General features: G+C 39.5%; 1 protein-coding gene across 1 annotated transcript in view; it reads left to right on the plus strand.

Moving 5' to 3' along the window:
• Positions 1-26401, plus strand: part of adgrg6 (adhesion G protein-coupled receptor G6) — a 68184-nt gene extending 41783 nt beyond the window's left edge. The window contains exons 11-22 of the mRNA XM_031581634.1: positions 1532-1697; positions 3216-3356; positions 3449-3565; positions 3738-3783; positions 8330-8436; positions 8526-8653; positions 8843-9111; positions 9215-9317; positions 9451-9734; positions 13447-13548; positions 13822-13977; positions 25555-26401. Of these exons, the coding sequence (XP_031437494.1) occupies positions 1532-1697; positions 3216-3356; positions 3449-3565; positions 3738-3783; positions 8330-8436; positions 8526-8653; positions 8843-9111; positions 9215-9317; positions 9451-9734; positions 13447-13548; positions 13822-13977; positions 25555-25724 (1789 nt within the window). The 3' untranslated portion in view covers positions 25725-26401. The remainder of the gene's footprint in view (positions 1-1531; positions 1698-3215; positions 3357-3448; positions 3566-3737; positions 3784-8329; positions 8437-8525; positions 8654-8842; positions 9112-9214; positions 9318-9450; positions 9735-13446; positions 13549-13821; positions 13978-25554) is intronic.
• Positions 26402-27848: the final 1447 nt, after the last annotated feature.

Genomic DNA, 27848 nt, shown 5'->3' on the forward strand with positions numbered 1-27848 from the left:
TGTATCATATCTGATACATCAGGCCTTTATGGCAATTTCTTGATAACGTTTTTTATTTTAGATTAGGAATTTGCATTTGGCACATTTTGTAATATTTCATGTGGGACGAAGACAATTTAATGAAAACAACAATAACCCCCCCCCCCCCCCCTTTCTTATCAGAGCACTCCCCAATTTAGTTCCCTAGGCCTTAATTAATTGGGTAGGGCTGGACAAGGGGAGGACTTCAAAATTATGACGAGCCGATGAGAAGTGGTAGTGGACTGCCAATGGCGGAGAGTGAGCGAACAGAGTGATACCCTGCTGAAAACTACTTTGTGTTCGGAAAAAGGAGCAAACATCAGGGCTGTAGTCGGGTTTGGAAGATATTTACTTCTATCTCCCAGGATGGTTTACAATGCTTCCCTGTGGCTGGAAAGACCATCAGTTCCGTTTTGGCCAGGTTCAGCTGAAGGTGGTGATTTTTCATCCATGTGGATATATCAGCGAGACAGTCCGAGATCCGCGACGAGACAGTGGTGTCCTCAGGAGGGAAAGACAGAAACAGTTGAGTATCATCGGCATAACAGTGATAGGAAAAACAATGCGAGCGGATGATAGGGCCCAACGAGGTGGTGTAAATGGCAAAGAGAAGTGGTCCCATCACCGAGCCTTGGGGCACCCCTGTGGTGAGGCGTGAGGTGCAGACAGCTGACCTTGCCCTGACACGTTGAACGAGCGCCCAGTGAGGTAAGATTCAAACCAGGAGTGTGCCTTGCCAGAAATGCCCATACTTGACAGTATGGACCGAAAGATGCAGTGGTTGACTGTATCAAACGCAGCTGATAAGTCAAGCAATCAAGTCTTAGTGGGATGCATTTGTAATCCTGACTGTGCTGATATACGTAATTCATTCATAAGCTCAATCGGTCAGGAGGCATGAAAGGCATGAATGTCAAATGACCGCCAGAGCTACTCGTCACTTGTACACTTAAAGTTTTCCAAGGATGAATGACGTGTGACAATGTTATTTATAGCATGGAGTACATCACATATGTTTTTGTTGGTATAAAGTCTCCACCCACGGTGCACATATGGGATAGTACTACAAAGTTTGCAGTTTTCATTTTTATGCTGAAACGGAAATATGAACAATGAAAGCAATCTCGAATAATGTGTGATTTTATTTGGAAAAAAGAGAAAATTGCCGCAAATTGTATATAATGTGGGAAATCATTACATTTCCAAGATCACAAATTCCTGAAGGGACAGACTGCTTATACTACAAGTGTGTCTCTTACAGTCATAAACATGTAGTAATGTAATTAATTCATTAATTAATTTGATTTATTTATTGGTTAGATAATAAGCAATATATATATATATATATATATATATAACTAATAGAAGTCAAAAACTAGTCCACTACTGAAAATAAGTATTCCCCTTCCCTTTTTGTCTGCGACCTCAAGGGTGATTGTAAGAAATATGACAATTTTTTTTTGAGTATTCCTGTAATGCAATCCCTTCATATATTTTTCCTTTTGGCCAGTGCTTTGAAAGCTGTGGATGAATTGGTTCAGAAGATTGAATTTGATGGCGAGTCCTTGACCATCTCCTCTAAGAACCTGGCTGTGGGTATATCTGCTCTGAATGCCAGTGAGTTCAATGGGACCACCTTCACTGCTTTTATCCCTCCCAACACCACAGACCCCAAGGTACCTGAACAAACATCCACTTACATACATGCACCCCCTTCACAAGCAGCAGCATTACGACTTTTACAAAATATTGAAATATTTCACAAGTTGATGTACAAATCGAAGTACAAATCGTAATTTAGATCTGTTTTAGATCAGGTACATCGTCTTTAAATATAAAAATTCCAGATGTACAGAATTAATAAAGGAAAGGTAATTTTACAGTTGACATTTTATTGTCAACAATCCTGAATTCCTGTTGAGAATAGAGGTTAAAATATTTACGAGCTTTGACTGAATCTGTCAATTTACAAAGCATGGTGCTTTAATTGTCAGAAGGAATGGAAATTCTAATGAACCATTTTAATTTTGGTGTTTATGATGGTCACAGTTGAGTTGGAGAAAATTTATTTCATTCATGTGTGTGATAATAGAGTTCTTTTCAAAACTGTTTCTGTTCCTTGATATTACGCTTTTGAGGGAAGGCTGGTGGTAAGACCTCTTTAGAAAATAGTGGTTGCACACTCAAACTCTGATGCAATTATTTATTTCATTTGAAAAGACCTTCTGTGACCAAGCACCTTCATTAGCAAGCCGTGGTGTAACTAGTGATGTTGAACAACATTCAGATGCTTATCAGCATCTGTCAAATGTCTTTTAGTTCTAAAAGTGATGAGAAATGCCAAAGAAACAAACGCTCGCAAAAAATCCGTCCATACCTTAATTGAACCATACCTTAGTTTCAGGGACGTGCACAGAAGGGGGCTAAGGTTGCTCGAGCAACTGCCCGTTTGCCCTCCTCGACTAAAGTTGCCCCTCAGAAGGAAATATATATATTTTTTAAATAGTATTACGGCTGCAGAACTTCATATAGACCTAGATAAAATAATCGCGGAATAAGCGTCCAGGGGACGGGGGCATGGCGGCGGCGGTTAGTGAGAGTTTCAAGACATATAGGCAAAATATGCGTCCAGGGGACGGGGGCGTGGCGGCGGCGGTGACAAAACGTGTTGCCCCTTTTTTCCAGGGCAGAGCAACTGCCCTTCAAAATTCCTGTGCACCTGTAGTTTCATTCAAGACTAGTCTATGAAAAGAATCCCCTTGCATTGTAGGCATATGAAACCAAATAGCTTCAGTGTAATCATGATTTGCAATGATAAGTCAACCTTAATTGGTAGGACAAGCTAGCTAGCTGGTTTGCAAGTGATAAAAGCAGGCAAATGGCAGGCTAAGTTTGTCTATTTATTGAGGCTCAAAGACACTAAGAGTGTGTGGAGCCAACACAAGATAAACATTATGATTAATCAAAACTGGCTATGCATAGGAAGAGGTCACTCACCTCCTGAACTTTCATCTAGAATGCCATTTAAACATATGATATTGATGGCTCTCTTTTGTATTAACATTTGTCTTTGTATTGACTTTGTACTGTCTTTGCATTATTATGGTTATTTATAATTATTATAGATAAAAGATGTACTGAGAGTCAGCCAGATCAAGAGTTGTATTCATTATTGTCCGTCCTTCTGCTTTCAGATTGAATTTCTGTCAGAATCTCAGAATCCTCTGGCTGTGGTCACACTGCCAGCAACACTACTGCACAACCTAACTAATTCAAATGCAGATATTGTTTCAAGAATAAACTTTGTATTCTTTAGCAAGACTGGGCTATTTCAGGTTTGTCTCTGTGTTTTATTCATTTTCTAAAAAGAAAATCCTGCTATTGTATTCCTGCTTTATAAATGTATCCTTGTTTTTACTTCTTTTAGGACGTGAGAAATGGCTTATCTTTGAATAGTTATGTAGTTGCCAGCAGTGTGGGCAATTTCTCAATCCGAAACCTCAGGGATCCTGTGCGAATAGAGATCGCTCATCTGCAGCACATGGTAAGCTCCTTTAATTCCCCGCCTAAGTCTGACCTGTTTGCTGATCCCCTGTCCATACAAGCCTCATCATGACAATGCAGTCTACATTAGTCATGCACATTGAATGTTTCATGATGCCTCTTTCAGTTCAAAAGAGCATGGATCATGACATCACTATTTTTGTATCTTTCAGCAAGACCCAAAGCGAAGCTGTGTATTTTGGGATTTTACCATCAAAAGTAAGTTATTTTTGTCATGTGTGACGGACCGAGCCTCGGTTGCCGTCAAAATGTGGGTTTGTTCGAAAAGCTCAGAGACAGAATGAGGGTTCAAATATAAGGTTTATTATGCTTTCAAATATTCTGGAGGACTGCTAAGCCTCTCAATAGGCAGAGGACAAAAAGCATGCAGTCTCCATTAATATCACCTGCTAAGCCTCTAAATATTGTAGAGGACAGCATGCAGCAGTACAAATCTCCAATACAATTACCTGCTAAGCCTCTAAATGTGGTAGAGGACAATCAGCAGTCCAAAAAGGGTCGACATAAATGCATATACCTGACAACAAGAATAATATACAACAAGACCTGACTAAACTAAACATATATATGTTCATTGTTCTGTCTAGTTTAGTCAGGTCTTGTTGTATATTATTGTCCTCTACCACATTTAGAGGCTTAGCAGGTCATTTTATTGGAGATTTGGCCAGCACCATTTTTACACACGGGTTGTGGTATCATGAGAGGCTTTACCACTGAGCTGGGTGTAGGGCAGTGCATAATTAACAGGACAGAGCCGGCAAAAGTGCTTTCAAACGAGGATCAGGTTTATTCACCAAACACAAAGTCTTTCAGGAGGCAAATATAAAAGTTCTTCAAAGGCAAAAACATAGGCTTCATAAAGTTGCTCCTCACTTACATCCTGCCCACTGTAGTTGCAGCTTAAAGTTCCTCCGTCCAGGTCCTTCCCGGCTTGGGGCTAGCCTTCCCCCTTCCGGATGCGGCTTAGCAAGCGCTTCAGCAAGCGTTTCCACAACGGCTTCACCCGCCCGTCAAGTGCTCTCTGTTCTCCCTTCTGGCTCTTCCTGCTCTCGTAGCTCGCTCTCTCACAACAGGCACCACCTGTCTTAAATGCTCCTTCCATCAGGTGCCTTAAGCACCTACACCTGGTTGAGTTCTGCTGTATTCTGGGAGATGTAGTGCCACTGGCAGCCATCTTGTGGTGTGGCAGCCAGACCTCCACACAAACACCACCCCCTCTGACAGCTGGCCCATCGTGATGCCACAGGGTGTAGACAAAAACTAAACAATACACAATGACAAGACAGACCCCGAGACACGAACATAGCATTTCCTCACAATCATAAAACAAAGAGATAACTATGTAATAAATAATGTCTCAAAGGTTTGTAAAACCAACCACTTTATCCAGGTGGTCTGGCCCAGACCATTTTTAAGGTCCCCTCCGCCCGTCTAGGCAATTAGCAGTTTCAATGAGGTGAATCCAATTGTAATCACTGGTATGAGTGTTTGTGTGTGCGTGTATGTGCAAACCTGTTTGGGTGCGCTAGTGGTTGCAAAGATGGGGCGGATTGTGCGGTTCATGTGCGGTCGCACCACGACCGTCACATCATGCAATGATTGTTGGGATTGCAATGTAACCTTTTTCCAACTATACAATTTTTACCTTTGAGACACCCTTTGTGAATATTATTAATTGTGAAGGCAGTGCCCATTGGACCACTGCTGACAAAGTCATGTCAATGCTGTCAGACCTTCTTCTGGGGAAACTGTGTGATCTGCATTTTTACGTGGTAAAATAATGTGTTTGCATCACTGTGCAAATGACTATTGACAATGTAGCAAAACAATGAGTGAGATTTATCCACTCCATCCCAGGAAAGTGTTAAATTGGGATGTTTTTCTGCAAACAAACAAAAAAACAGCCAAACCAGCGATATTAGCCAATACTGTATGGACATGAAAATTGAGTTTTGTAGTTCTAATGAAAAATAAGTAAGGGATAATGTATTGGCGGTTATCCAAAAATAAATCCCGACGGGACAAACAGGACCCCGACGCCCAGCAATATTATGTATATACAGTAGTGCTGTCCGTTTAACGCGTTATTAACGGCGTTAACGCAAACCCATTTTAACGCCGTTCATTTTTTTATCGCGCGATTAACGCGATTTTTTTTATTTTTAGATTAACGTTCTTTTTGGCCTCGCAAACTGTGTAGTAGGCTAACGTTACGGTTTGAGTGAATGGTGAGCGCGATACGGCGAAATGGATGATAAAAAACTTCTGAATGGAAAGTTTACTTTTAAAAGTTGTGTTGTGCAAAAGAAGCGAGCTTCACTGTTGTCTGAAAATGTCAACAGGCAGCTGGTTGAAAGCAAAGAAGTAGTAGGCTTACCTTTTATTGGTAACCTAACTGTTATGGTTCATTGTTTCTGAAATAAGAGGCCTGACTGCTATGTTCCCAGCAAACTTGAAAAAAAGAAAATATTAAGCCTATAGGGTCCTTGTTTACCTGAAATGTGCACTTTATAATTTTATTTTGTACCGCCCTGTTTGGCAATGTTGGTTTTCAATAAAATAAAACATTTGCATAAAGCAAGCCAATCCACTTTTCCATGTTGATAAGGGCATTGAAATAAAAATAAAATGATGGAAAAAATAAATAAACGAAGGGACATTTAGAATAGATAAAAATTTGCGATTAATCGTGATTCATTTTGAGTTAACTATGACATAAATGCGATTAATCGCGATTAAATATTTTAATCGTTTGACAGCACTAATATACAGTCATGAGCTGCATATTCAATACCTTATCCCACTTATTATACGGTTACTTGCCAAAACGATAGAAGACATTGCTCCAAAAATACCTCTTTTTAATGATTTTTGTTGCCGTTTCGTGATTTCCGCTAAGAAAAAATAGTTCTTCAAGCAAATAGAACTTTAAAGTTTCAGGCGTTGCGTAGCAACCCATTACTTGCTGACTTCAAGTTAAAATGACTTTCCGTTACATTAAATGACCGGACTACTTGCGGAATGATATGAAAGATGTAAATTAGAATCACAAAACCCGTTGCCAATGACAGCGGCCATTCACTTTTCGCAGCGGTGAATATCAAGAACTTACAAACCTGCGAACGTTGGGGTGGGCCATTCAAATCAACGGAACTTTTTGGAACATTCTGAAGAGCCGTATAATAACGCCATTTATCACGCTAGGTATTCCTTCAACAAATTTGATGTCTCTTATCTTCGTTAACTCATCGTAAAGTGGTTGCCAACAGTCAAAAATGTACACAATGTTTCAATTTGATCAGAAATCATCTTGTCAGCATTTGCAATTATATTGCAATTGGATATATAGGAACCATATATAACTATAGGAATCTTTTCCTGTCTCAAAAACCACACAATAAGTGAATTCACATGAACACATTCTTATGAACCACCACACGTGGTTTTTTATATGTTTTCATTGTTTTTAAACTCACACATGAAGTTCATACATTTAGGAGGGCTCTACACCAGCATCATGGAACTTATCAATTTAGATATTTAAAAAAATATTTACAGATGTCTGGAGAACGTTGGGGTGGCCCAATCAAATCAACAGAACTTTTTGGAACATTCTGAAGAGCCTTATAATAAGATGCTATAATATATAGCGCAACTAGGCTATGGCTGGAGATAATAAGGCTTTACAGGGTGTCACCTTGAAAATGGCTGGCACAGGAACAGATCCATCCTTGACCTTCGGACAGGTTAAGGCTGGATCCTATGCTGAGTAATTTGATTTATGGGCTACAGCAAGCAGCATTGGAACTCTCAACTGTAAAATATTGGGTTAAATAATTCAATTTATCTGGGTTCAAGGCAAGGTTTGTGGCGGTATGTTTGACTCTCATTTCTGAGCTTGCATTGGGCAACTTTGAGTGCACGCACAAAATGAAAAACTTGAGCACACAAATATCTAATTGATGTTGGCTGAACTTCCAATGTGCACTATACCCATGTCTGTCACTCGCCTAGCCTTTGTGGCCAATCAAGACTGAGTTTCCCAAAAGTTTGTCTAGCAACCACTGCAGTAACCATGGCGAGAGTCTTCAAAATGATGTATCATTTAACGATGGTAGTTGGTAGTAGGTCAGAATGGGCTTTTCTCCTGAATGATCCCAATTACTTCAGATTTCTGTGCAGTGTTGACATACTAATGATAATTCCACCTACATTACTGAAAGACCCAGTGTCCCGGTGTTTTAAACCGAGAAAGAATCAAAAGCGCTTCCATAGTACATAGCCTACATCCCATACTGGTTTTACTGCTTCTAAAGGAAGAGAACGACTCCATGCAGGTTAGAATGTGCCTGAACAAGGTAAATGAGTTCAAATATCAGTTGTTGCAATGGTTTTCCAGGCTACCACAGCAATCATCCTAAACATTTTTAAAAAGTTGCCAGTGCTCGGAGCTCAATCAGAAAGATGGCAAAAGAAGATGCTGTCAGCAACACAACAACAAAAATAATCATATAAGGACAGCCAAATCCAGAACCATTACTGTAATTGATCTTTTTACCCAAGCATTTATGGAGAAAAGGGCAAATCTTTACTCAATGACTTCAAACATCATTCTGGTTGTCTCCTCATCTTCAGCAAAAATAATCTTTCAGGTTGATGAAGTGTTGAACCATAGGAATGACAAATACTTTAAAGAAAGTTTCTGAAGTTTCAGAAAAAAACATTTGACTCTGTTTTCACCTAGATGGAACCGGTGGATGGAACAGTGAGGGTTGCCAAGTGAGCCCTGAATCAAGTGACAACAGGACCGTGTGTCTGTGTAATCATCTGACTCACTTTGGGATTTTAATGGTGAGGTGATTGTGTTGTGTGTTCATAATGGTTAACATGAGACCACGAGTTTCACTCTACACTGAGAGTATTCATCTGTTTTCTTTCAGGACATATCAGGCACTGCAGCACAAATTGATTACCAGAACACAAGGGTTCTGACTTTCATCACCTACATTGGATGTGGTGTGTCTGCTATCTTCTCGGCAGCTACCCTTCTCACCTACATCACATTTGAGTGAGTGTCTTGACTTAAAGAGGTTTGAAGTGTCGTTGTGCTTCATTGCAGAGGCATCACTTGTTTTGTATGTCACGCAGATGTCTTTGTAATGCCTGTCTTTAATGTATGCTTATGAAGAGAAGCTGCTGGCTGAGCCATTCACACAGCATTGACATCTCTTGTCTGTTGGGTAATGTCTTTTTCCAGAAAGCTGCGCCGAGACTACCCAGCAAAGATCCTAATGAACCTCAGTACATCACTGTTGTTCCTTAACATGGTCTTTCTTCTTGATGGTTGGCTGGCGTCATTTGACATGGAAGGCCTGTGCATTACTGTGGCTGTCTTCATGCACTTCTTCCTGCTCACCTCCTTCACTTGGATGGGACTAGAGTCAATACACATGTACATTGCTTTGGTCAAGGTCTTCAACACCTACATAAGGAGATACATCCTGAAGTTCTGCCTTGTTGGATGGGGTACAACCAAATTCACAATTACACCTCTTAAAGTAAAATATGTCATAACGATGCAGTGCATTAATATAATACAACTGTGACACTGACCTGTCCCTTTTCTCAGGACTTCCTGCTGCCATCGTCTGCACTGTAGTAGCAGTTGACAGACACGCTTATGGGCTGGAATTTTATGGGAGGGGTGACATCGGACAAGAATCATCCAAGTTGTGAGTTACACAAAATACGTTTCATAAGTTGTCACCCAAAATATATAGCTCATGTGTAAAATGTTTCACAATGCTGTTCTTTTTCTGAAAGGCAGATATAGACTATGACTTTATAAATGCTCTTTTTCCATAGTTGCTGGATCAGAAGCAACATGGTGTTCTATGTGACATGTGTGGGTTACTTCTCCGTCATCTTCCTCATGAATGTGGCCATGTTCATCGTTGTGATGATCCAGATTTGTGGTCGCAATGGTAAGCGTAGCAACCGAACATTGCGAGAGGAGATCCTTCGTAACCTGCGTAGTGTGGTCAGCCTGACCTTCCTTCTTGGTATGACGTGGGGCTTTGCCTTCTTTGCCTGGGGCCCTGTCAACCTGGCCTTCATGTACCTTTTCTCCATCTTCAACTCACTTCAAGGTGAGTAAAAGAGATTCAATATAAGGGTCTAAGAAAGCAAAAAGGTTAATCAAGCAAGTTATACACTACCAAAAGTTTGAGAAGTCTGAGAAATATCCTTGTTTTGAAAGATTGTTTTCATCCAAATAACCTGAAATCAATCATAAATACTGTGTAGATATTGTTAATGTAAAGGACAATTACAGCTGGAATCGGTTGTTTTTAAATGGAATATCTACATAATGCCCCGTCACACCATGACGTTCTGGTCAACGTTCTATGATGTTAGAGGAAACGTTGGTAATCGTCCATGGTCGCTGGTATTGCGCCAGAAGAGCTTTGTGTGAAAGCTGGTGAACGCTGTAATCGTCGGTAATCGTCGGTGATCGGAGGAGAACGCTGGTCCAAAAAAAAAGTTTTGAACATGCACAAAAGTTATCATGGAGATCAGCGTTGTTCAACGTTTAATTTAAACGCTGGAGAACTTTCGTGGAACGTTTTATTAACTTTGCACGCGTTTGGCTATCGTAGTCAGTCGTGGGGTAGGGTAAACTGAGTACAGTTGATGCACCCGAAATAACTTATGTGCGCAGCAATCCTGAGACGTGATTTTTAGTTTGCACATGCCTACTAACGTCCTCTTTGATCCAGGAAAATTTGAGCACCTAACCCATCTCTCGTAGGAAGATATCGGCGAAAGTTTTTTCACCAAGGGAAGATCTTGATTTTATCATGTCCCTTCTACAATTAATATGTTATTAACCATACGTGATCAACAAACGCAACTTACATCATTGCAAACGTTATTCTGTGCACTATACATCTACATATTCAATGCTATCATGTCATGCAAGGTCATTGCATAATCTAGCGAAAAGCGGAGTGGAGGGTATATGCTTGCTTGAGCCAGCATGAAGTAGATGTACTGAACTTGAACATAGCTGAGCACTGTTATAGCTGGTGCTGTTCCATGGCAGATGGATATGATATGAAGACTCTTGTGACATGGACAATGTGTGTGGATGTGTTGATGTTTTCTAATAATAAACATTGAGAAACACAAATTCAGTGTCAAATTTAAATCATTTATTTTAATAACATAAAACCCCAGGAATAACGCCCGTTATTTCGTAAATCACCGTAGCCTAATAATAACAGTAAATCTTCGTCCGAAGATATTGCTAGTGAAAGAGGCTTTGTATTCTTCTTACTTTCAGCAGCATTTATCATCTTCTTACTTGCAGCAGCGCTAGTAGCAGAAGCCCCCCTTACACCTTTTCGTGGTCTTGGCGGCATGATGTTCACTGTTCAGATCAACTGAATCCACTATGATTTTCCAGCGTTTTATACCCGTTTGACCATAAAACCCACACGCCAGCAAAACGCTTTTCTGTCATTATTCACACGTAAATTACACGCTTAACACGCTCTTCTAAGGTTGACTTATCGTTTGTCGCGATGGAGTGACACGTCAGCACACGTTTGTCGCGGACCAGTGACACGTCACTTGGTCGGTGTTACACACTCCTCATGCGTCAGTCCCACGCTTGTCATGTGTCAGTCCTACGCTATTTTTTCGTTACTTACACGCCAGATGTGTCCACATCGCCCTAGAACGCTCGAAATTGAACGATTAGAAAGTTCAGAGAACGTTGACCAGAACGTCATGGTGTGACGGGGCCTATAGACGTAAAAAGTCAGCTTTCTGCAACCATCACTTCTTTGTTTGAGTGGCACATTATGTTAGCTAATCCTAAATTATCATGTATAAAAGGCTAATTCACATTAGAAAACCCTTTTGCAATTGTATCTGTGTGGCTGTTGTGCTTTATAAGGAAGCAATACAACTGGCCTTCTTTGGGCTATCTGGAGCATCAGCACTTCAGGATTTGATTATGGGTTAGAAATGGTTGGAAAGTCAGAGCTTTCTTAAGAAACTCGTCAGTCCGTTGTTGTTCTCAGAAAGTAAGGCTACTAAATGCATGAAACTGGCAGGAAATGGAAAATATCTGACAAAGGTCTGCACCACATCTTTCACAGAACAGAACGGTGCAAGCTGCCTTTAATCAGGATGGAAAGAGAAGCTGCAGGCCTAATTTGAGAATCAGATGCCTCACAGGTCTTCAACTGACAATCTTACTAAATAGTACCCAGAAAACACCAATCTTACTAAATAGTACCCAGAAAACACCAATCTTATTAAATAGAACCCAGAAAACACCAATCTTATTAAATAGTACCCAGAAAACACCAATCTTATTAAATAGTACCCAGAAAACACCAATCTTACTAAATAGTACGCAGAAAACACCAATCTTACTAAATAGTACCCAGAAAACACCAATCTTATCTTCAAGGGTGAAGAGGCTCTGGAATGCTGGTCTTATTTAGGTTTTAAAGGAAAAGCCATATCTGAGAGTGGCCAATGATTAAAATGGGCAGAAGGAAACAGATACTGGGTGGAAGATGATTGCAAAAATGTTACAGACAGACAAATCTAAGCTTACATATTGGATGAACGAGAAGAAACCATCTCTCAAGCACAGTAGAGGAAAAATGATTACAGTATAGTATTTAAGGTATTGTACTTGTAATGATTAAAGTATAGTATTTCAGGTAAAGTATATAATTTGTATAGAGTAAAAGGAATCTCTCTCTCTCTCTCAGTATGTCTTCACTCCTTCCTTCATAAGTAGGCCTAAAGGAGTGCTTCACTAACTGCAGCCCCCTCTCCATAGTCACATGGAGCCACGTCTCCTTCACTCTGTGCATGAGCACACTCTTTCCCTGCGTCTACCTCTGCCTCCTGGTCTCTTTCATTATCTAGGCTGCTGTGGGTGCTATTGCTTGGCTAATGTAACTTGCAATGACAGAAATCTATAGTCATACTAAAACCTATAGAAGAGTTCAATTATGTACCTCCTAAAAGCAATAGACTTTTTAAAATGTTGTCCATAGGGGGTGCTGCAATTAACACATTTCAATATCTCAAGAACTGCCTAAGCTACATTTTTTTTAATTTGGTTCCCTTGAAGTTCCATTTGGCTTGCTAAACAAAATGGTAGTCAACGGCCAATCAAAATTCAGCAGCCAATACCTGCCTCTGATCTAAAGGTTCAAATGTAATGAAATTCTGCTCGGACCCAGATAATCGCTGTTTGCGGCTATATTTAAACTTTTATTATGATAGTGTATACTTCTGTCCTGTTATAAATATCAGAAAACTTTCAAAATATGGATGCTCAGATAAAAAAAAAACTATCCGTTAAAACTCTGTTAACAATAATTAATGGTCAAAGTTAGGGTTAAAGGTAGGGTTTGGTTAAAGTGATGTTCAGTCAACAATTAGAAACACTGAACTTGCATTTCAACAAACCATCTGTATTCCTGTCCCATTAATCAAAAATGAGATTTCAGATTGTCGGTCTACATAAATAAACATCACCATCATAAACATTTCAAAACAGAAACATAGTACACAGTATATACTGAAGGAAATAATAGTGATATTACAGTATTTCTAGAACATGGAAATGTGGCTGTAAAGGTTTTCATGGTAAATATACTAGTTTTACAACACATATTTGTGCATTTTTTGTCTGAACACAAATGTCTTTCCATTTGAAGTCTTTATACAGTTTTTAATAATATTTTGCTATCTTTTAATCATTTGAAATGAGAAATGCTAACATTATTCAGTTGCTTATTCACTATTTATTCTCCCTTCCAACAGGACTGTTCATATTTGTGTTTCACTGTGCATTGAAAGAGAATGTGCAAAAACAGTGGAGGAGATATTTATGTTGTGGACAACTACGTCTAGCTGACAACTCAGGTATCCCATATTAATTAGAACAGCCCACATCATCTCAGGCTTAGATATTATATGCTTATTTTGCCTGTCCTGGTCAAATGTTAAATATGTGCTCATATGGAAGCTCTCTCTGAGCATACTGAATTGATTTTTAACATCAGTGAACTATGGGTATTAAATTACTTTTGGAAAATCAGATTTATCTCATAAACAATGAATTTCAATTATTGAATGTGACATATAGCAGTCTGAGTAGGTGATTATGTAAAACTGCATTCAATGTTATTATTTCAGACTGGAGCAAGACGGCTACTAACAACACCAAAAAAGTTAGCTCAGACAATCTGGGCAAGTCCCTGTCCTCCAGCTCTTTCAGCTCAAGTACAGCTAACTGGACATCGAAAGCAAAAGCCTCCTTAAACCCTTTTGCTAACTATAACAACAGTACAGGTAAGCAGGTACCCTTTTTTATAGTAATTGAAAAGATAAATGTATCGTACATATACCATATACTTCTCATACCCCCCATTAAACTCTTCCCCTCCCAAAGAAGCCAGAAGTAGCAGTTTGGGAGTCGAAACATTTACACATTGTGAACTGTGCTTTACCGTCTAAGTTCAGTATAAAACTTACACTATTACTATTGCATAATTCACACTGGTCACAAGGGACTAAATAGGCTAATGTGTTAAGATAGGTTTGTAAACTTTGGCCCACACATAAGCTTTAGATCTCTGTCTCTCTCAACAGAAGTTTATTGAATTTGTGACATGCAACAACTTCAATTTATTTTCCTAAGCAGACCTCTGAAAGAGTTTTCAACCAAACGAAATCGGCATTGATGAAAAATAGAACATTGGCATTGAACGTACATTGAACTTGTACTGAAATTAACTTTGGGCACTGAGAAGATGTTTTTTATGTTTTTTTCTGGTGTGGGAGGGGAGTCTGTTGGGGGGAACAAGAGGGGGGGCATTTTTTGCATAGATCCAGTGGGTAACGCATCCCTTAGCATGGGAGTGGCCGGATGTATATGGGGATTGTAAAAAGAAGAAGAGAAAATCCCATGTAAACCCATTCAATGGCACTTCTCAACTCACAGAGTTTTCATTGATCATTTAACACTTGATGAGAAACTGCGATACCTAGCCAAACTGGATACTTTCAGGATGAATTTATGTACATACATTGTGTTTCGTTTTTTTCTAAAGTCTCTGTTTTAGCTACATGCATACAAATCTAATTTAGACATACTTTCAATGGAGCTTGGAGAACTCAAAATAACTGTACAGCGTAACTTAATCTTTTCCACTTAACTGGACTGCACATGTATTTCAAACCACTCAATTTTTTATCAAAGTTGATCAAAGATCAAAGTTGGATTAACTCAATACTAAAACTGAAATATTCATTGTGGCAACTTCTTCTGTATTTGTAGTTATCCATACTCTTTGTTGTGCCAGTCAAGGTCTCTGTCTGTCACGGAACGAACAGACTTCAAGATTTGAATACTTGGAACAGAGTTTATTGCAAACGGAGACAGCCAGGAACACACAGGACAGACAACAGGTTGCAGACACAGAGATGCTGATACGAACACAGAGAGGCTGCGGGAGAATCCTCAACAACGCAGTGTCAACCCTCGGAGGGGCGCAGGCGCGTAGCTCTGCTGGGCACTGGTGGCGCTCGCGATCTAATCGCTGAACTAAATAAAGCAGAGGCAACCTCTGAACGAACAAACTATAAACAAACAAGCCGTTGCGGCAAACAAAACACGAGTCACACTCGGCAAGACACTTAACTAAGCTATAACTAAGGTTGTGCTCAAAACAGGAACTAAGGAGAGGAACTAAACTAAAACTAACAATGACGGAAGGGAACGTAATCCTTCGGAAAGCCAGGTTGCGGGAAATCCAATGGTTGTTTATCCGTTGAAGTGCGATACCAGACACCTGAGTGAAGGGAGTGTGAGGTATATGTAAGGGCTGTGACAGGTGTGGGTGATTATGAACCTGGTGAATGTAAACGCGGTGCAGGTGAGTGAGGCTACAGGTGTACGTGATCAGTATTCCGGTGAGTGAAGCGAGAGAGTGGAACAGGTGTATGTGCTTGTGTGATTGGGGACCTGAATGCAGCTGATGAGCGTGCAGCTGGGAGAGTTAGTGAGCTGAAGGGGGCGTGGCCGGAGCGGAGCTCCGCAGGAACCTGACACTGTCAATACACATGTTAATTAACCATTTCCCAGAATTCCACCGCCCACACATTAATTCTTACTGAAACTATATTTAACTACAATATACAGCTAAGTGACAGTGATATTATAGGCCATACATAGCTATCGTGTTATTGTGAAATGAATATATGGTGAATGAAACGATGATGCCATACACCATCCAGCAGATTATCATGCACAACACAGTACTCATGTGAGTAGGAGTGGGTAGGTTTGGGTCTACAGCTATTGAGCACATATGCAGTCGTGTGTGAGTCCTGTTGGAGAGCACATATGCAGCATTTCTCATGACTCAGAAATGTATTGGTAAAACATATTTCTGAAGTAAGACTGTATCTACTTTGCAAAGAATTTTCACTTAATTAAATGTAAATGAAAACTTTCATTTAGGATGGAAGGAAGTGTTTTGAACAGACAGTTGAACTGACCCACTAACTTCCCCAGCAGGGGATAGATAAGTCAGGACAGATAGATACTAGGTGCCCCACTCTGTGACACCTTCAAGTGTGCTAATCAATGCTACATGTTAAAGGAATCAATTTCACATTGTGCACTCAGGAAAACGGTAAAATAAAATCACTCTCTAAACTATAAACAATTTACTTTGCCACTAGACAAATAAAACGTTCTATTCAGTAAAATGGCACCATGACTGATAGGCCTTGTCTGTCTCTACTACAGTGATGTAGCTTTCACTTGCTCAGGAGGTCCAACTATCAGTGGAGGGAGCTAGACAGGGTGTCTGAGTCAATTATTTTTCAATTTCTCTCTTTGATGTTCAATAGAGCTTTACTGCTGTAATGTGTGTGGGAGGGGATATTTTAAAATGGTTAATTTTTCCATCAGGTGACATGTCACCACCCCACGTCACTAAACACCGAAAAGGGCTCCAAATCTTTGGCTATAAATACTCCCACTGCTTTTGTTATTACCTCTGCCAAGGTTTTCGGTGCAGTTTGCTAGTTAGTTTGTCGGTCTGTAAGCGGGATTCTGCTAAAACTACCGGCTCGATTTACATGAACGGTGTAACATGGGCCACGGAATAACCCATTACATTTTGGAGAGGATCCGTCTCACGGGGCGGCTCCACGAATTTAGTTTAATTTTCAGTAACGTTGCTCTCCGAGTGCCCCTCTAGTTTATTTATTTAAATTTTTTTATCTGTCACAAATGAATGCTGGAAGTCAACAGCGAGAGATTGTTGTGTTTTCATTAACAAGTGGACTCTCCTTGCTCCACCTGGGATAGTGCCGAGTGATGGCAACGTGAATGAGACATCATGTTAGAACTGTTTCCACTCGAGTAGTCAACAGTGGCAAAGCAATGTGTGCAGACTCTACTTTGTTTGTTTACAGTCATCTTATTCTTGCCATCGTATTGAACGCTGACTCCAAAATGTTCCCACACAGCGGATTTGAAAGATGGTGCTTCTTCAAATTTGCTTCTCTCTGTCTCATCCGAGTGTCTGTATTAAGATTCTAATTGAGTGTCTGTATGTAGATTCTAATTGAGTGTCTATGTAGATTCTAATTGAGTGTCTACGTAGATTCTAATTGAGTGTCTATGTAGATTCTAATTGAGTGTCTGTTGCGTGTGAGAGTTGAGAGAGGAAGTGGTGCACAGGCCCTCTCTCCCAATACTTTGCATCGTGGGAACTAAAATACTTTCCTAACACAGCCAAACATCAAGCAAGCCCAACACAAGACCTAGCAAGACAGTTAATAAGTTAAGCTATTGCTGACTAGTCCAACAGAAAGAAAGCCACTTTGGCATCTGATTTGCATCCTTTTGGCTCTTTTGGCTCTCGCCAATGAGTATAAGCCAGTCCGAGACTGACTCTTGTTTGGTATCTTGCCCGGATACTCTCTTTCTCTCCTCCTGGCTTCCTCTGATGTCTTCCTCGGTTTCTTCATCACCTCTGCCATGATGTCCATAGCAGAAGGGTCTAGTTGTTGTTGTGTGAGGTAGTGCCATAAAGCATTACATAGTTCTCATGAGAGGGGTCACGCCCTGTCCACCAGATGTGATGCAGAGATGAAATTCTCCCTTCTTGAAATATACCTGTTAAATGTCATGTGTGAGTTTGAAAATTAATACATATTTATAATATATGAAGCCATTTGCTTTACTTTGAAATGCAGAACCCAGCTCAAAAAGGGGGGACCCATCTGCCTGACGCCTGCCCAGTAGACAATTAGAAAAGGGGAAAACATGGGGAGGGAGCTGCTAGTTAACATTGCATAACATGGCCAAGGGTCTTTCTGAACCAAGTCTACCCCAGAACATTTTCCCAAATCTGGAAAACATCTCAGAGCTGACCTATGTTTCCTTTTTACTATTGCTAAGGTCTTTTGTATTTCACAATTATGTCTTTTTCAGCAGAAGATAACAGATTGCATGACATTTTGGTTTATACCTTATTAGCAGCAGGCAAGGACTGCTACATTTTTCCTTTTTAAAAGTTGATTAAAAGTAGGTGAAAACTGTGCACCATCTGCTAGAGACTCCTTCAATTGTGGAGAGATCTTCTCTAAGTCACTTTTCTTTTTTCTGCAGGAAGTCACTAGTGGCTGCCATTAGGGCAAAGAAACGCCTCTTCAGCCTCTTCACTCGACTCTACATTCCCCTCTCTTTCATACCCAAGCCCTCTTGCTTTGCCTCTGTATCTGCCGTGACAGGCTACATCCTTGTAAGCTTCTTTCGTTGTTTGATTGAAAAATACTTTTCCATCTTTGTGTTGGATTCACCATCCGATCAATGCTGGTTGGTAGAAACATCATGTTAAATCCCTACAAAATGAGCTATACACTGTTGTGAAGTTCATGATCAAGTTATGTCACACCGTGTTCTTAAAAGAGATAAATTAAATAAAAGACTGCTGTAATGTCCTGTGCTATAAATGTGTGTTTCATAGAGTTTGCTTATTTTGGAAGCCATCTCCATAATGTTATCCAGGGTGGTTTAGCTTTTTTCAATCCCCATGTCAGTGCTCATTTTTCTTTACTCCACCTGACAATGAGAGGATGGAAGATTTAAGAAACAAAATTCTCATGGGATTGCCTTAATGTTCAATTGGACTCAAAGCTATGCTCATAACTGGCACTTGTTATTTGTTAAGTTAGAGTAGCATTGTGGAAACAGTTTGGTAGTTGGTACTAGTCAGGGGCGGACTGGCCATCGGGGATACCGGGGGAATCCCCGGTGGGCCGACGGGGTTGGGATTGTCCAAAATACCGGCCAACGTTTTCTCCTACCGGCCCACCCTCTTTGATCGCCGGTCTAATTCACAGATTCCCTTTTACACAGAACACGCATAGTTTGTAACTTTACTGAAGTGGTAGCACTGTCTGAGTTTTATACTCCTCCTCGCAATCTGTATTCACACTCATGGTGCCTATTTTTCGAAAATCTTCTGAAGTGTGTTCTTACGGACTTCGGAAGTTTAACGTAAGAAAAGATCTCCAACTTATTAATGAACGCCCGAAAATGGGTTCTTACACAGCCAAAGTGTTCTCAGCTGTGCGGATTGAGGATGAGGATTCTTATATTTGGATTTGCATACATACACGCCCAGCCAGGGCACGCAACCGTAGTGAAGTGTGCAGTCAGCCCTAGCCTGATTGAAAACTCTGGGTACAAATGTACGGCTGTTATTTCGCGTTCTGATATTCTGGTCTAAATTCAAAACGAATCCCACATGAGAAAACTTTCATGAATGCCCTAAAACATCAGCGTTCAAAAGAAAGCTTTACTCATCTAATCTCTTCCCTCAGTCTAACTTTGTTTTGTGTTATTAAATGTCAATCACTCTAGCCTACATTTTATTTAATTTATTTTAATTATTTGTGGCCTTTCCTGTTATTGTGTATGTAAAGCACATTGACTTCCATAAATAAATAAATTTAAAAAAGTTGCCTTGCCTTACCTACTCAACACCTGCGTCACTCGCTAGCAGACAAAGTTGTTTTTGAGAGTGAGAGCATCGGCACCAAAACGCAAAGGTGGCAGGGAGAAAAAAAAAAGATGTCTGGAGGAAGGTGCATCAAAATATGCAAAAATCTCTGATTTATTCGGGAAACCACCGACTGTTGACAGTGATAAGAAGGTAAGTTGTTGCTTTTCACAGATGAGGTAACGTTCCCTACAAGCTAGCGTAGCTAACGTTAGGTAGATAAATGTCCAAAATTGAGACCGTTATGATCTGGTAAAATAAGCAAGCTGGCGCTGTTGTCATCATTGAGATTATCTATTTAACATGTTAGCCGTAGTTACTTGCTTACAATCGATGAGCAAGCTATCCATGGTGGTAGTTGTAAAGAGGGAAATCTTATCATTTCTAATAACTTAAGTTAACCAGCTAGCTTGTTATGCTAAAATCACCGTGTTACACACAACACTTACATTGTAAACAATGTTAATATGTTATCTAGATTGATGATTCTGCTGCTAGAAGCAGCAGCCAGGGGCCCCAGAGCCAAGATAAGACCCAGGGTACAATGTACACCTAAGTAAATAGTGTATTTCAATTCAGCACATGTATTTAAAGTATATTTATCTAATATATTTTATCTACACTTTGAGTGTACTAACCAATAGTGGAAAGTTAAGTACAAAAAAGTATACTTAGTACACTTAAATGTAATGTACTTAAGTGTAGTTTTTTTTCCACCTGGGGCACTAATACTAAATACTACCATAGTTTGCTGATAGTGTTGTGTCAATGGTTTAACATACTTACATAATAATCCCTATTTACCACTCATGTAGGCTGAAGATGACAGTGACTTTGACATATTCCTTAAGGCTTTGTAGTTATACCGTACGTACAGTATCTGATACTAGCCCAGAGTTAAGCATATTCATCTAGCAAACTATACCTACCTTGGAGTGTTACAATATGCCGGTATCATTTTATTCCATGTGTCCATCCAGGCAAATTGGTGGATCCAAATATTATTAAAAAACAAACATATATGATGTAATTACTTTGTAATCATCCAAAATAATGTTAAGTATATGAGTATTTTTCCAAGTAGGCCACTGACTGGTCGATACGTGTGATGCATTGAGTGGGCAGCGCGCCGTGTACTGACTGGACAGCGCGCCGTGTACTGACTGGGCAGCGCGGCGTGTACTGACTGGGCAACGCGCCGTGTACTGACTGGGCAGCGTGCTGTGTACTGACTGGACAGTGCGCCGTGTACTGACTGGGCAACACGCTGTGTACTGACTGGGCCGGTCTGACAGTAACTCCCGGGCCACTTTTTTCCCCCAGTCCGCCCCTGGTACTAGTACTCAAGGTTGTTGCTAGGGTGTTGGTATGGTGGTTGCTAGATTTTCACTATGGTACTGGTTGCTAGGATTTTTTTGCTACGGTAGTTGAGGTGGCTGCTAGGATGTTGCTTTGGAAGTTATTTGGAAGCTATGATCATTGAAATGGTTGCTATGCTGGTTGCTATGGTGTTGTGAGATAGAGAGAGAAGGAGCGAAATGGAGATGCAGGGAGTGATACAGGGAGATGGAGTATGAGAAAGAAGAGTTGGAGAGGGACAGATAGACAGAGAGAGATAGATAGATAGATAGATAGATAGATAGATAGATAGATAGACAGAGAGAGAGATAGATAGACAGAGAGAGAGATAGATAGATAGACAGATACAGTGGAGAGCGGTTCTGGAGAGAGACACAGAGAGAATCAAAATGTGAAAGTGGCAAATAGAGAAAAGACATGGTGGAGGAAGGATATGGTTTGAATGATCTTAGGATAGAGTGGAAGACATAGAGATGACATGGAAGAAAGAAGGAAAAAAGATGGAAGGGTGTAAAGAGAACTTGAAAGTCAAAGAAAGCTGACATGAACAAGGCGAAAAAGAGTGGGAATTGATGGTCAGCGAACAATAATAGAAAAATGGGAAGAAGAGTGAATAAACATATAGACAGGGTGAGGAGAAAATTGAGTGATGTTGAGCGATGGAGTGTAAAGTAGAGGAGTTGTAGAGGGATAGGTAGACAGAAAGATAAAAGGATAGAGAGATGGAAAGAAAAACGAGTCATACCGTTATATTGAGAGAGACTGAGACAAAGGGAGCCTTCATATTGGTGCAGGTGAATGTGAAGCACAGGTGCAAGCCATGAGTACGATGTCACGATGGCCCAATGGAAGTCTATGGTAGAAATTGTAAAAATAATATAGAGTGCAGGAAAATGAAAGCCACCTAGCTGAATTGTCCTTTACAAGACCTAAGCGACAGAGTTTTAGTGTCTTTATTTATGATATTAGTGAATTATACAAATAATTATTTAATGCCATTAGTGGCCCTAATAAGATGCCATTGAAGCATGCTGATACAGTGCAAGTAGCCACTATGCTATAGAATGTGTGTGGGCATGCATAGGCTAATTATTATCCCTACAGAAATAGCTTGTAATGCAATTTGACCGGTTCTTGGTGAGACTTCTAAAAATATAACCTATTCTTTTTTACAGATACTCAAAACGACATGCTTTGATGAACAATATAACAGCCAGTCTGAAGAGACAAAAAGTATGTCTGACTAACTCCAATGATGTGCTAACTCCAATTGCATGTCATTTCTAGCATGTCGTTTACCTGTGGGCAATGGAGGGATTATAGCCTCTAGAACTGATTGATTATCACTCCCATTTATAACAATGGCCAATGCAATGCTGGCTACTTTAGCCCAGGAAATGTGATGCTCAGTTTTGTGTGTGGCCTGACCTGGAAACGGCACATGACCAACGACCACAGTAACCAACGCCCTACACTGATTGGCCACACAGGCACATCACCAAAACTAGCCATAACAAACTTCCTGCACAGCTATTGGCACCAAAATAGTTTTGCTTTGCACCATTCAGAGTGGCATCTGTGTCTTGGAGAGTTGACCTTGGCTATATCCTACTGTAAAGAGCCTATACCTTTCTTACGAGGTTACTGTTTTTTTCCCTTGCAGGCCAGAACCTTTTTGTTAAGAAATGCTATTGGTTGGATTCAACCACACCTTTCACTAATTAACTTCACTCAATCTCAGCCCGTTCAGTACTTTTGATCACACATTTGACTTTTTTCCTGAAGCGGTTCTTTTTTTTTTTTGCAACATTGCACTAGGTGTTTAAACCAAGATATGGTATATTCTCAAATCCTCTGATCTTTGGCACATTTAGTTTTGTTTATTGGACAGGTCATGTTTAGATTTAACTGATTTTTGATATGCAGATATGTACATTTTCAGGAATTTCTGGCAAGGTTTGGGGAAATATTCTCATATGTGAGTTATAAAAACCCCAAAAGAAGGATACTAATTAAAACAGAGAGATAACACGAAATCAGTCCGGTTGCTGAATCTACACTTCTTTGTCTTGAAAATAATATGTCAAATATCACACACTAAAATTTAAATCCTGCATATTCTGAATAAATAATCATAAAGAGACAGAGATGGAGACGTCGACACCTAACAGGACGTGATTTGGCCCTGGAAAACCAAGACATTGCTTTGAGAAAAAAGCATTTCTTTCCATTGGAATCTTCCATCCGAAATACACAACATATTTTGTGTATAGAAGGTTATGCCAATTGTGTTTTCCACATAATAATATTTAGGTTTTTGGGTATGCAATGTGTAGTAGAGCTTTGAATGTACTTGTTAGGTGGGAATGGGCAACAGGAAGCAAGGGACTTTTGGAGGGGTTCTGTGTGTGTGGTTCTGTGTGTGTGGTTCATTGTTAGTAGTGTGTGGTAGAACACTGGATGTGGAAGTTGAGTAGGAATGGCCAGCTGGAAGCTAGGCACTTTTTGAAGGGAACAGTGGACAGGCTGCAGCAACACCTCGCAGCGTCAGTCTAAAGTGAGGGAAAATAGACATTATGGGAGAATGGAATTAGGTATTCTAATTGAGTTGTATATGTTCATGTAAACTTAAGTTATAATGGTGGAGAACAATAGTCACATGAAACATGGGCCTTATTGGAAATAATAACGAACAAAAAAACAAAAGCTTAAAAGCATGCTAAAGGGTGCAATACTTTATAAGCTACTTATAACAATGGCAGCTTTGGCCTTCTTAGAGGCAGAATTAGAATCAGAATCTTCCAATGGCAGAATTAGACAGGAACGGATAATTACAGACCAGGCAGATGTTTTATCAGCCATTTCAGATTTCCATGAGCTATACACTTAGAACCCTGTGGTGCATTAGGCCCATCTGAACTGGGTCTGGAGAAGGACATGGCGACGAGTCATATATTGGCCTTTCCCTTACAAGTGCTTACCACACTGGACTTCTTGGTAACAGGGGCGTTCCAGAGGGAATTGGCAGAGCAGTCAGGACTATGCCAGCTGTCATTGAGTCGTGCCATGCCAACTGTGTGGGATCATGGGATCATCCGTATGTCAGCCAGGTACCCAAGTTCCCATACAATGTCGTTGATCAGGCTAAAATGAAAGGACAATTTGCAAGGCACCGTTGGAGAAAGAATTTGTCTGTGTTAATAGAAAGCATTTTCATGACCTCTTTGTACACCACATATGGGATACAGAAATGCGATTGACTAATGTTGTGGTAAAGTGGCCTGGATCATGATTCATTTATCCTATGAAACAGCATGGTTTGAAGTGGTATGAAATCGAATTGATGTCAAGAGAACCACGGTCACCTGAGGGGCAGTTGAACAATGTATCAAAATAACTGTACAGTGCACATATAAACTAAAAAATGAATTGCTTACCAAGAACTACAGCAGAGCTACGATAGGGAGAAATCTAGTTTGGTTTGGTAAAGTAACTTAGAAAAACCAGTTCAGGCTAGTTCATGTAAAAATAATGAAATTATATTTCCTATGAAATTATAATACATCGGTATTTTAAACATAATGCAAAAAAGTCACATGCCAGCAAATAATTCAACTCAGTTGAGTTTACTGCAAAAGTAAACTTGTTCACAAGTCATACATAAACCAAAAAGACTAATATCCCACTATTCATGGGAAAGTGCAAAGAAAGTCAGCTTTGGTTTTGTATACAATGTCCAGAAACCTCCTTCCAGAAAGACTTCTCTGAACATGTGTTAATAAACAGCAATAATCACTTTTATATGTGTTCTTAGATTTGTGTTTGACATCTTTGTAGTAGAGAGTGTATTTATTCTCGGATTGCAAGGCAGGTTTTGTGGGTGGAGCTAGTCCGTGTCATGTGTTTGCTAAAGTATGGCTATGGGGGTAGAGTATTCCAGGGCTCCCCATAGAAACCACACAAGGCCATCATTCAGGTTAATGTGAGCTTGATATTATTACTACTGTGTAGAGAGTACTACAGTACTACAACAATGGTTTTACAAAATGTAGCTTGTTACACAAAAGAGAAACTAAAGATAATAATGCTTAGTTTGTTTAATAATGTTTAATAATGCTTAGTTTGTCACCTCTGTCACATAGGTGACTCACTGTTCACCCATCTCTTCCATGTGTTTCATTGGAGTGTTTTATCAAAGTGATTCAGCATTAACCTAAGGTTATGTGGAACAAAACAAAGTGGTATAAAACAATATATTCATTTGAAATGGTATACATACAGTAGATACAGACCTGTTGAAAAGGTAGTGTGAATTTCTTCGTCAGAAATTGTTTCCGGGGCCCAACAAGTCTTTGGACCTTTGACCTGTGGGTATCCAACAGGAACCTTTTAAATTAATATAGTGATTTTAATGTCAAGATTTTTGCTCTAAAATATGTTGAAATCTTAACCGTTTTGCCTATTTCACTTTGTCCTGTTTCAGACAAAATGTCCTCCAGCCCTACCAAATGCCCTTCTGATGGAGAGGCCTCCTCTATCAATCCAGTGCACCATGTGATTGATAAGGTCAAAGGGTACTGTTCAGTGCGTTCAGATCACTTCTACAAGAACTTCATCATGTCTGACAGCTACAACCACAACACCAAGTTCTAGAATCGAACCCTTTGCAGTGAATGGCGTAAGGTTTTGATCATTTCCTTGTGCCTTATCAAAAGAGCAGAGAAAAGAGCTCTATTATGAACAATTCAGAAAAAGAATTGTATTCATCTCACAATGGGGGAAGTGAGACTATGGAATATATATGTACGATGATGTGAACTGAAAACCTACTGTTTGTGTTATGTATTTCTATTTTGATGTCTGTGTCATTTTTTTGTTTGATCATTCTAATCATAATCAGCACGTTTTGAAAACACTTTTGATGTGATAGGTTTTGTTCATTTGCCATTTTATTGTTGTTGTAATGCTATCCTAGAGGACATGTTTTCACGATAAGCCTTTCATTGTGCCATAAAATGTCTCCTTTTTCACTGTGATCATATGACAAGCTACTGATGAAACATAGTTAATAAATCTAATGTAACATATTTAGTCACTACTGGCCATACTAGAAGAACATTTAAGCAGTTGGTATATGAGAAAAGCTATTTCTTTAGGTAGTCAAAACGTATTTATTTTGTCGTTGGCTAAATGAAGACAGGAATAGTTTGAACACACATGTCCATGGTCATGACAGAGCTGTTAAAGGGAAAGACTTAAATAACATTGAAAAAACATTATTTCTCCAATCACATTTGTTGATGCACTGCATAATAAATAATTCAACTTTAGGGTGTGGTGCGTTGTATTACCTTGGTCCCTCCAGAAATGTAGAATGTTGCAATCACACAAAGTTTCAATGATTTCCTGCAAATTTTCTCTCTTTTTCTAAACGGAAAAACACACAAGATGCATAGGAAAAAAAATCTGCATTATTTGCGATTGTTTATTTGTACTTCCGCAGTGTTTCAGTATAAAAACGTAAACTCTGGTCATGACTTTGGAGCAAATAAAACAACGGCATCCAATCATGGTCAACCATTCTGTGTTGTGTATTGTTGGCCTCGTGGAGCTGAAACAGAGAGTTTTAAGTTTGGCTTTGAAAAACAAAAAATGTTGTTGAAGAAAAAAACTGAACTGAAAAAATTAGAACATTGGCTATTTCTTTTTAAAAAGTGTCTGCATTTACAATCTTAATATCTTATTTAATTTAAAAAAATGTAAATACCAGCAAACCTTTGCAGCTGATGTAAGGGTTTGCTGTAGCTTCCTAAATACTGACAAATCAATAATTAAAGTAATCAATAATTTATCGCAAGCCCACATACAGCAAACCTTGATCACATTTTCATTGCACACATACCCTTATTGTCATTCCACGGATGAGTCAGAGGTTCCTTAATCATAACTGGCTTAAAATTGATTAAGAAGCTAAGAAGACATCATGCAAGTGACACATGTGGATTGATATTCTGTTCAACCTGACCCACAGTCACAGCCAATGTAGGATATGGAAGTTATTTGCTCTCTTTGTGCAAAAGCATGATTTGCTTACGGTAATTTTAAATAGCAATCACACATTTAGGGTCATATATTTAGACTCACAAGTTGGGTTGGAGGAAGTTATAACTCATATTTTGGATTGAATCTCACCAGAGTCCAATAGTATAGCAGCAGCCTCTATGTTGGACCCACTGTGTTTCAGGTCCGATTGATGGGTTAGTGTGCATATACATAGAGAATCCCAGTTATTCCTTACAGTTTCTATAAAATGACGCGTAGAGCTGAGAGTCAATGTACCCCAAGGCACTTTTTCACCCATCTTGGGAAAATAAATTGACAAAAGCTGGATTTAAAATTCAAATCAAAGTCGTTCTTGAAATAAATACAAAAATGTTAAATTCATGTAGTGAGTCTCCCTACCAATTAAATCTGCATTTTATAAATCTTCTGTATGGTGTAGGCTACACAACAGGCCTCATGAAACATGATACTCTTGCATGTTAGACATTTTGCTATATTCTCAGAGTATCCCAGAGTATTGAATGTGCAACTTTATTACAATTTATGTAATATAATTATTATAGACATGGCTGATAATACTTTAATTTATACATCACTTGCACACTTGCAACCTAAAGTGCCCATGAATGTGTCTCTCAATGTTGTGATGATAACAGAAATGTTCTTGTTATTTGCTGACAATTTCATGAATATTATTAATTCATTAATAGAAAG

This window comes from Clupea harengus, chromosome 15 (genome assembly GCF_900700415.2).
Source record: "Clupea harengus chromosome 15, Ch_v2.0.2, whole genome shotgun sequence".
Classification (NCBI taxonomy): Eukaryota; Metazoa; Chordata; class Actinopteri; order Clupeiformes; family Clupeidae; genus Clupea; species Clupea harengus.